Source organism: Elgaria multicarinata, chromosome 3, assembly GCF_023053635.1.
Source record: "Elgaria multicarinata webbii isolate HBS135686 ecotype San Diego chromosome 3, rElgMul1.1.pri, whole genome shotgun sequence".
Lineage (NCBI taxonomy): Eukaryota > Metazoa > Chordata > Lepidosauria > Squamata > Anguidae > Elgaria > Elgaria multicarinata.
This window is the reverse complement of record NC_086173.1, coordinates 86,210,893-86,222,212: the sequence shown is the minus strand read 5'-3', so window position 1 is coordinate 86,222,212 and position 11,320 is coordinate 86,210,893. Positions and strand designations below refer to the sequence as shown.

Genomic DNA, 11,320 nt, shown 5'->3' with positions numbered 1-11,320 from the left:
CCACAGAATAAAATGGAAAATATTTCTTGGGGGGGGGGGACTGTATCACTTCAGGCTGTGGGCAGTGGTGCTAGCAGGGCAGGACTTGAGACAGAAGTCCAGGACCTCATTCAGTAGAATGAGCAGAAGGGGCCTCAAGTGCAGCAGAGCTGCCTTATGGCAGTTTGTAATAAGTGAAGCAATATAACATTACCATCTGAAAAGGGGGTGGGTGGGACGGAGTGTAAGACCATTAAGTCCAGAGTCTAATATTACTTAAGTATAGCTATTATTGGTTGGAATGTTCCCCAATGAAAAAGGAAACCTTGCCACACATTGAGGAAGAAGCCTTGTCTGAACCATGCTGACTACTACTAGTTGAGTTTGGCTTGTTGGGGTGTGCGTGTGTGTGTATGTGTTTTACACTATTGGCATTACTTGATACCAGCAAATAGTTTGGGTTCATTCAATAAGGTCCACGAAAACAATGTGACTGGCTGTAAAACTGCTACATCCCAACTTTGGTTGTTGTTGTTGATGATGATGTTATTGTTGAGCACCTTAAAGTCCCTGCACCTCTTTATAAACACTGTTGACACCACAACTGGCAGTTCCCTGCCAATGGAGGAGGAAAGGGCAAGAAGGAAAAAAATGTTGCAGGAACAGCCAGCAATCCTATACCCACTTGCCTTGGAGTAAGGTCTACTGAATTTAAAAGGACTTAGTTCTGAGAAGACACATAGAATTGTGCAGTATAAATGCAGATTTCTGAGCAAACAGTGGAGGCATCTTGTGGCCATTCAGCAAAGGTCTTTCCATACACATAAATAGAAGTCTTAAGGTAAAGTATGTTGGAGTAGTTCAGATGTTGTGCTTCAACTTACTCTTAAATATAATTCAGGAAAAACTGTAGCCACACGTTACAAAATCATGTTTCCCCCTATACTGAGTGTTTTTAACCATGAATGGAGTGAGGTGCTGGATTACTAGTTACGTTAGCCTTAGCCAACATAACCAATGCTGTCGGGCAAAACATCTGGAGGGCCACAAGTTACCCACCAACGTGCTCTAACAGATATGCAGAGAAATAAAATCAACAGTCGCAAAAAGTTGAATGAATGGAGGAGCCTCCCTGTCACCTGCTGTCTCCCTTGACTCTGTTTTGTAGATTGTAAGCCTCTCGGGTGAGAGACCCATCCTCGTATTGTTTGTAAAGTGCCATATACATGGGTGGGGTAATAAATAATAAGGTCCCGGCGACGCAAGCCCAAGCACACACAGCCCGCGCATTCATTGTGGCTGCAAGAGCAAAAGGAAACATTCGTGCCTCTCTCACACCCATCTCCATCGACGTTTGCTGTTATTGAAACGAACGCAAAGCCCGACAAGTGCTTCGAGTCTGACCTTGCCGGCTGCCGTAGGTGCCGTGTTCGCTCGCGGTTTCTCTGGTTGCTTGGCAACCGCATCTGCGGACTGGACGGCCCAATCAGTGGGCGTGTAGAGGGGCTTCCTCGCGGGAAAGAGAACTCTGGGGCTTCACAACCGGGGTGGCGGCGTCAGTCCACCGGCCTAGCGCGACGCCCAGGAGCAAGATCGTCTGAACGGGGCAACCAACAAATCTCATGCTCATAACAGACGGTAGTGAGCTGCTGGAAGAAAGAATAGACAAGAAGGGGTGAGGGGTTAAGGTTGGAAGCCAATGCGCACTTCCCTGAGAGTAAAGTCTTACCAGTGGGGTTGTGACTCCACTCTGGGTTTCAGTCCGAACCAGTCCAAACTCTAACGGTGCTGAACCTACTTGGCGGTTAGAGTTCAGCACCTTGGACAGCTCCTTTACAGTTCTGTGTAGTTGTGACTGAAACTCACAGCGTAGTCACAGCCCCACTGACATCAGAGCCACTGGCCTCACTGAGTCCTACTGCGTACAACATGCATAGGATTGCACTGCAAGGCTGTAAACGTATGCAGGCTAACCGAGGAGGGACACCCCAATGAAGTGTATCAGGGCTTACTTCAAAGCAAATATGGATAGGGTTTGGGGCTGCACGATGATCACCTTTTAATGGGCAGAAGTTCTTTGCCAGCAAGAAATGTTAGCAGAAATCAGCAGGTGATGCTTTTTCTTGCACCGTAGCAGTGTGACTGAGTAAGGATCACTCCTTGGTTTTTGTATGTTATGCATCTGCTAAAGAAAGAACTGTAAAAGTACGTGGCAGCATTAACACAGTAATCCTAAACATGCTTATCTAGAAGTTAGTTGCATTCGAGTCAACTTACTTCTGAATAAATATATTTGTAGGTTCCCGGGGTGATTTACAAAGATTAATAATAACACAGCCTCTCCTTTCAGGCTTACAGTCAAAGACAAGACATAAAAGAAAAGGAAGAGAGAGGAAAGCAAACTTGGGCATTAGCCCTTAGTTCTTAGAGGGTTTTTTTCTGGCAGGGAAGGATGAAGCAAAGTTCCTTCAGCCTTGCCTTCTCTGGCTGAAGGGTGGGGCTAATTTGGTCTCCACCTTGCTGTGATATTCTTCCTGGGAGGCAGAAGGCGTGCAGCCTCCCAGTAGGCCTTGGTACTCTGGCCAGTGCCTTTCAGCTGTGCCGTACCAGAGCAACTGTCAGTTGGAGTAAACATATATAGGATTCAAACAGATTGGCTCAAGCTCCAGACAAAAGGCCAGATTAATATTCCTCTGTTTCCTAACCAAAGCGTTAGGAATGGGGATAACAAATGTAATGGGGATAACAAATGTATCATTTCAGTGAGAGAAGACCTGAATCTTAACAGCAAAAATGCAGATGTTAATGCCTGAACCTCAGATTTATGTTGAAAGAACCCTGGCAATCATTAAACCAGATATCGTCAACAAAGAAGATGAAATAGAAGATATAATTCTCAGATCAGGATTTACCATCGTTCAGGTAACCTGGAAAAAAAAATTCTGCATAATCAACTCTATGTTTAAAACCAGCAAGTGATATGGTTAAAGAAAGCAGCCTTTATAACCTCTTTGTTCATGTCTTCAGGTAGAATCACAGTGAATAAATTTTATTTATTTCTTGGGCCACAGCTAGACCTAAGGTTTATCCTGGGATCATCCAGGGTTCGCCCCTGCCTGAGCACTGGATCCCGTGTGTCACCTAGATGAACAGGTTTGACCCCTGGATGATCCAGGGATAAACCTTAGGTCTAGCTATGGCCTTGCAGAGTAAATGTATCACCACTGAGGAGTACAGGTTGATGGAGGAGGGTATTTTTAGAATTTGAAATGCAAATTTATGTGATGAATTTGAATGCAGGTTGGTGGACATGTGTTGCTTTACTTTAATGTGGTGTTTGGTAAGATTGCTATAAGACAGAATTCTGCTTCCATATAACCATGGGTGCTTTCAGATGGAGGTCTCCTAGTACTAAACATCAGAAGGCATTGTGCTGCTGTGGCATCTTTTTCAAATTAGTGGCATTAAGGAAAATGATGGAGGAAGAAGCGGTAAGAAAACAAAGGCAGATCACAAGTAGAAGACCATGACAACACCTGGACCCCCTGTAAATTTCTGTGAATGAGTTATGGTGATGGTGCCATAGAAGTTCCTCTGGAAGCAACCCATTTCAGCAGTTCTGAAGGAAGTATTGTAACAATGCTTAAAAGTGACCACTAGATGCTGCAATTGTCCAACCGTGGCCTCACTTTCTTTTAAAAACAAAAATTAGTACATCTTCTTGTTCTTCCCAAACTATCTCTTTTCAGCAGGATTCTTCCCAACTGCTAAAGACCCAGTGCAGAATTTGAATGGCAAGAGTGCTGCATTATAAACTGGACTTTAAAAAAGAAAAAAGAAAAAAAAGGAAACAGCAGTTCATTTAAAATTTATCATGAGTGGAAAACCTGATATGTCAGAATTTTTTAAATTTGTATGAATTTGGGTGAACATTGAGGATGTTAAGATTCCTACAAAGTCCAACTATATCTACTGTTACAGATTTCTCTATGATGCTAGATGAAGAAAAGAGAGATCAACAGAGATATCTGGGTACCATCAACTTACTGGTGGCATCAGACTTCATATTTCCAAACAATCTTACTCAGTTGCCTCGTAAAGGCCTGATTCACACAAACATCATGTTCTATAGTATTTTATTTATTTATTTATTTGTAGTATTTACCACCTTTCCAAGGCTGTATAAAAGAACTGAAATAAAAATGGATAAAAACAAAACAACATTAAAAACCACTATCCGCAATTTAATAGGCGTAATTAATGCCTTTCAAAAATGCTGAAAGATTGGGGGGCCAAATTTCACTCTAAAGGGAGAGCATTCCACAATTTGGGAGCAACACAAGAGAAAGCCCATTTGCAGGTGTCCAACAAGCAGGCCACTGCAAGCAGGAATGTCCTCAAAAGGGCCTATCCTGCACGTCTTAAAGACTGAACAGATATTTATTTATTTATTACATTTATATACCGCCCCATAGCCGAAGCTCTCACAAGACATGCAATCCCTGTATGAAGTCAGCTCCCATGTGGTTAAATTGTCTGTGCAAAGTAGCTCCCCTTTTGGCTTTCACTTACCAGAATGTGATGACTGTAGTCACAAGTGGACTTGGCCACATCCCCTACGATAGTATGAGAGAACGAATAACAGTATAAGACTCAGCCTTAACACTCCAAATTTTGACTCTAGAAGGTTCCCAAGCTAAACAGGAATCACAGCCTCATTTTGTTAGTTGTCAAGGTATTTTTAAGAAGATGAAACGGCTAGCACTGTAGCAAGTGGTTCTGTTCTATAAACTTGGAAATTTGCTGAAAAATACACTTCAATGTTTCTGTAATGCAGAATGGTAATTTGACAATCCTGGTTTTATGAGATTTTTCTTGTTTCTTGTAGAAACGAAAACTCCAACTAAGCCCAGAGCAGTGTAGCAACTTCTATGTAGAACAGTATGGGAAAATGTTCTTTCCTAACTTGACAGCTTATATGAGTTCTGGGCCTCTAATTGCGATGGTTCTTGCTCGGCATCAAGCTATCTCACACTGGAAGGACCTGCTTGGGCCCTCAAGTAGCATAATAGCTAAGGAAACTTATCCTGACAGGTAACTTACTCCGTTCAGAGTACTTAAAAAACACTTGCCTCAAAATAGTCCAAGTGAAATTAATGGAAGCAATGATTTCAATGTTGTAATCTTCATTTTACAAAATGGGTATAGGATTGGGATGGTGATATTTGAAATAATTCATGAAACCACAGTTTTACTTTCAGTTTAAAAGATGTACTAAATAAGCACATTCAGGTCAAAATAATGTAAGACCTATGTTCTGCATCATGCTCATGAGAGTGTTTCTTTAGCAAGAGTTGGGAATGGTCAGAGATGATAGGAGCTATAGTCCAACAACTTTTGGAGGATCACAGTATTCCCCCCCCCTCCCAAGTTCTACAGCCATATAAAACTCCCCTATGGGATTGGTTGTTCTTGGAGAGAAGTAAGGAGTTATGTGGAGGGAAAGTAGGGGATTGCAGTTGTCCATATGGTTTAACTTTTTAGAAACTTTTCAATGTTTTTAAACAAAGGGGGTTTTTACATCCGAAAACCCCCAAAACCAAAATACAAGCCAGTTTATTGGATGATGATGATGATGATGATGATGATGATGATGATGATGATGATATCAATGACTAAGAGTACAATCCTATGCATACTTAGACTGGGGCGGGGAGGTCCTACAACTCCCAGCATTTTTTTTTGTCTAAACACTGTGCCTTGAGGCTGCTATCCTATAGCCCCTTACTTTGAAGTACTCCATTGAACTCAGTGGGAATTACTTTTGAATAGACATGTATACAATTGGACTGTAAATGTGCTATAATTTCTCCCTTGTGTTTAGTTTAAGAGCAATCTATGGGACAGATGATCTAAGGAATGGACTTCATGGCAGTGTCAGCTTTGCCTCAGCAGAAAGGGAAATCCGGTTCATGTTTCCCGAAGGTACATAATTACTACCTAGAATTTGGAGCATTATGAGAAAAACTGTTCCCTTCCCATCTGCCCTATTCAAATATAGTCAAGCTTTTAAATCTAGGCTTAACACCATGATTTACAACATTTTGACCCCATGTGAAGCAGTATGGATCAGCATTTGTTTAAAGAACAGTTGAATTTTTGCTAGGATATTGTTTCGTTCTTGTTTGCCAAATATTCACAGTCTCAGACACTAGAGACTTAGCAGACTGCAATCCTATGGCCACTTATCTGTGATCAAGCCCCCTTAAACAGTGAGATTTACCTCTGAATTGATATGCATAGTAATGCACTGTCAGTGGCTTAGGAAGTAGGGCACTAACCAGGACAGGATCTACACTACTGCTTTAAAACAGTTTATAACAGTAGTGACAACTGTTGAGGCCCAGGACACACACCCTATACAGTCTTCAAAGTGTTAAATCCTGCTTAGTGTAGATCTGGCTCAGATATAATGAAGGAGTCACTTAATTCCAGAAACACAACACTTTCTTTCATTTTCGACCACAGCAGATTTTTTGAGGCATGGTCTTTTACTGGTAAATGAAATATATTTGTTTGTTTAATTATTTGAATACTTATACCCTGCTTAAACTAACTCCAATTGGCTCTCAAAGTGGTTGGCAAGAAGAATCACTAAGGGTGCAATGCTATACTCACTTCCCTGGGACAAAGCCTTCTTGAACTCAATGGGACATCTGAGTAGACATGCATAGGATTGTGCTGTAAGACTGAGGTCTGATACACCAAGACTGGAGAATCTGTGGCCCTCCAGAGGTTCATGAATTACTACTCCCATCATCCCTCACCATTGGCCAGGCTGGCTAGGGCTGACAGGAATTGGAGTCCAAATGCAACTGGAGGGCCACAGATTCTGCAGCTCTGTTGTATGCACTTACCTGGGAGTAAGTTTCACTGAATTTGATGGGACATGCTTCTGAACAGACTTGTATACTATTCCACCACAATACCACAAAATCATGTGTGGATGAGTGTTCTGTTAAGTTCTTACCTTGGGGATGAGATGGGATATTCATTTGCAGATGGAAACATAATGCCCTAACTAAGCTGGAAAATGATATGTGTGAAGGTGCTATAAATTTACGAATAGTGTTTCTGCCTATGTTCTCTAAGTACCTGTAAGTTTACACCCAGCCCTTTATGTTTTCATTTGGGAGCTCCTATGCAATTTCCTAGCTTCAGTATTTATTTACACAGCATTAGTATTTATTTATAATTCAAGCCATTTTCAAACATATGCCAAATAATAGTACATGGACTTTAATGTGGCCGACACTAACCACTCCCCTGGAGATAATATATGTTCTCTTTCTTATATGCTAATCCTTCCCTTTGATATGGGTCCCACTGCGATAACCCCAAATCAGCTTTGCTTTCTATCAGTAGTGTGCTGAAGAATCAACCCTATGGCTCCTTTTAACATTAAGACAAACATATCTAGGGTTTATCCATGGACTGTGTGTGTGTATGTTCATGCCACCTGAGATCCAGAGTTAATGCTGTATTAATCTCATTTCCACATACTGGATTGCAGCTGGGAGGGGAGATTGTTTCAGGAGGGGTAGCTGGGGTTTGCATTTTTGTTTTGTTTGGAAACAGAGCCAGATGACTATTATCAACTAGATTTACATTCAACAAGAAAGCTTTATTTCTTAAAGAATTGAAGTTGATGTTCCTGAACATTTATGGTTTTAGACAAAAGTAATGCTAATTGCAGAGTTTAGAACTGTCTTGGCACAGTTCAGGATCACATAGCTACTGAAGGAATACTATTTAAGTGACTAAAACCTTTTAGTCACCAAAGAAGGTGTGGTATATATGTGTGTATGTGAAAGCAGGGAGGTATTATAACATTCATCACTAGTAATAGCATGGGCACTATTCAGTGCATAACCAAATTCTACTAATCAACATTGATTGCTGGAACAAGAATGAGTTTTCTGCAAAACATTGTTCTTTTACATGCAAAAAAAAAAAAAAAAGGAAAGAAAGAAGTAATATCCCTACAACAAAAGTATTCTGGTATGTTTAGGCCAAACATCTGGAAGGCCAGAACTCCCATCAGTCCTAGCCAACATAGCCAGTGGTGAGGGATGATGAGTGGTGAGTTATACACCAAAATATTTGGAGGGCCAAATTTCTTCACATGGTGACATTGGAAGTGAGCGGTGGGTTCATGCATAGGCATATTTTCCGTGCAATCACTTGTAGAAGGTAATACCTGAACAATAATAACAAATGCACTGAATTGTGAATCTTTGACCCCTGATCCAGTCCCTAGTTGAAAGGAGGGCTTAGTTTGTAGAGTCAGGCAGATTTCCCATTTAAATAAACATGGTCTCTTCTAATTCATACATTACATTTTACACATAGGGTATAGGGTGGGCCTGGAAAGTGTGCAAGAGAGCTGGAAATCCACTTGCTGCCTGAAGAGGGTCTTGGGTTGGGGAGCAGGGGGATATCATCTGAACCCTTGCAGAAGAGTTAGCTGAAACTCATATAACCAGGGAGTAGCAACAACACATTTTTCTTGTTATAAATTGATCCTCTGGAAAGGCTCTTATTTGTTCATTATCCACTGAATTGCATGCAACTTCAATTGATTTTATTTTTCACCATCCCATTTTTTATGGTTTATGATTATGGAATAAATTCACTGTGAATAATTCTGGAGACAATAAATGCCATAAAGTGTAATGCTGAATGACACTTGAAACACCAAAGTATAGTTATTCTTTACAATGCTTTGTATCCTGGGGGTGGAGGGGGGGAGAAAGAGAGAATGGTTTCAACTTTAAGTGCTACTAACTGTAAAAAAAAAAAAAAGCACTATGTTCAGCATTATAAACCAATGGTTTAACTTTTAAATCAATACTTTTACAATCTAAGTCTTTAATTCCCTTTTCCAGTGATCATTGAACCAATCCCAGTGGGGCAAGCTGCTAAGGATTACTTGAACCTTTATGTTACTCCTACTCTGCTGAAAGGACTTACAGCACTGTGTAAAAAGAAGCCAGCAGATCCTTTTGTATGTATCCCAGTATGTATGACTGCCAGTATCAAGTGGTAGGGTCCTAGTGCTAATGTGAGTTAACAGTTGGCAGCCAAATCCTGGTTTCAGGACCTAATTCCAGCCTGACTGCATGTGAAGGAATGCCCCTTACTGTATGAAGAATGGAAGAGCAATACTTGTTTGTTTGCATACTTAGTTTCTTCATCAAGTCAGAATGCCCATAATCAACGATCCTTTGTATGCCAGGAGCAGTCTAGACTGCCTGCCTCCTTCCCCATCAACCATTCAGACAAATAGATACATTTTCAAAAGCATAGGTAAGAATAGTTGGAAGGGAGGTTTAGGGTTTTTAAGCAGCTTTCCCTTTTAAAACCAGTTGAGGAAATTGGAATTACAAAGGAAAGTTTGGTGTAAATGAGGTTCATTCTGAGTGATTTTCTGTATGCAGAAATGTAGAGTTTAAATGTCTCCTATTAGCAAATTTGTTCATATGGAAATGAAATTAGAAGTAACTTGTTTCTAACTTTTTTGGGTTTTTTCTATAGACTTGGCTGGCTGATTGGCTAATTGAACATAATCCCAACACACCTAGGCTGCGGCATAATGTGATTGTGGAGGAGCCTTAAGGAGGAAAATGTTAACACTCATGAAAAAAATGGCAGCGAAAGATCTGTTTCCGCTAACCACAGGCTCCCGAATTTCTTACTAATATAAGCATGAAATAAATGGTAGTTTTAAAATCATCTGTAAACTGAAAAATTCTTCCTTGTAAAGTGCACAGACTGGAATAGCAGTACCCATATTTTGGAACGGAAATGAAGAAAGAACCACTAGAATTTTATTTATTTATTTATTTATTGCATTTTTATACCGCCCAATAGCTGAAGCTCTCTGGGCAGTTTACAAAAATTAAAACCATGGAAACTATTCAAAATATAAAACAAACAGTATAAAAGCATAATACAATATAAAAACACAACCAGGTGCAAATAATGGATGATAAATAGAGATTTAAACTCCATTGTCCCCTCAGTTTTGGGGTATGATATCACCAGAGTGATGACTTCTTCTCATTTATTTTAATGTAAATCCATAGTTATTTCAATTAATCTGCACAGCTCTTCCAAATTTCCCAATTGACCTGTAGTTTGAGCAATAAAGTTTTGAGTTACAGCATTTACTCAAATCAGATTTTCATAATTTTTATTATTATTTATTATTTATATAGCACCATCAATGTACATGGTGCTGTACAGAGTAAAACAGTAAATAGCAAGACCCTGCCGCATAGGCTTACATTCTAATAAAACTATAAAAATGTACTGATACATGGATATATTCAAGATACTATTTGGAATACATAATAAACTTTATTGTTTGGGCCATGTAGCATAATACAAAAGCAAAAAATTAAAAGATTTACAAACAAGAAGCTTTCAGCAAAAGTTGTTTCACTATTAGAAACTTCTTACAGTAATGTATTTACATACATCACTAAGACTGCAAACTGCATTACTATCAACAGTTTTGTCATGTGAGTTCTTCTAGATATATTTCATTGACACCACATAATAGAAAATACATTTTCTGTGCTATCACCCCAAACTGAGTTCCAGCAAGAACTAGGAGTAACAAAGTTTCTCTAGCCAGGTTGTATGGTCTACATTTTTAAAAAAATGATGATGCAGGTCCTCAATATCCCCAGAGCTTCATATACAAACTCTGTTCTCACACTGAATATTGTGGAACTTCTCTTTAGGAAACATATGTAGTAGTAGTCATGGGCAGAGATCTAAGAGATGTAGAAGCTCTTTTCTGCACTCAACTCTTCTAAATCAACACGTGCTTTTCTTGAGTATGACTTTTAAAAAAAGATTTAGTCATGTTGCATGCCTAGTTAGGTCCTATTACTGCTATATTGTTTGAATTTCAAAGACCTGTAACTTAGTTTTTGCTTGTGGTTTTGTAGTTATATAATTAGTAGAGCGCAAATGAGGAAATGAGACCAGTGTGCACAATTAGGATTTAACCTTGGCCCACTAGGATTCCTTGTACAGGAAATCTACAATGTTAATAAAATAATTTTAGAAAAACCTAAATATAACAAATGAACAGACCAAAACAATTCACAATTACAGTTTACATGGAACATCCATCTGAGCCTAAAAGAATAAGATCATTCAATCATCTCTGATTGGAATCCTATACTTTAAGTGATATAGCCCCAGGCATGACTTCTGTCACTATTGTATAATAATGGCAAAACCTACACCTGATTAAATTCTGTCT

General features: G+C 39.6%; 1 protein-coding gene across 1 annotated transcript; it reads left to right on the top strand.

Annotated features, from left to right (window-relative positions):
* Nucleotides 1–2,752: 2,752 nt before the first annotated feature.
* On the top strand, nt 2,753–9,752 carry NME5 (NME/NM23 family member 5). The gene is made up of 5 exons (XM_063123312.1): nt 2,753–2,901; nt 4,868–5,073; nt 5,864–5,964; nt 8,928–9,046; nt 9,577–9,752. The coding sequence occupies exons 1-5, from the start codon at nt 2,773–2,775 to the stop codon at nt 9,655–9,657; spliced, it is 636 nt and encodes a 211-aa protein (XP_062979382.1). The 5' UTR covers nt 2,753–2,772; the 3' UTR covers nt 9,658–9,752.
* The last annotated feature ends 1,568 nt before the right edge of the window (nt 9,753–11,320 follow it).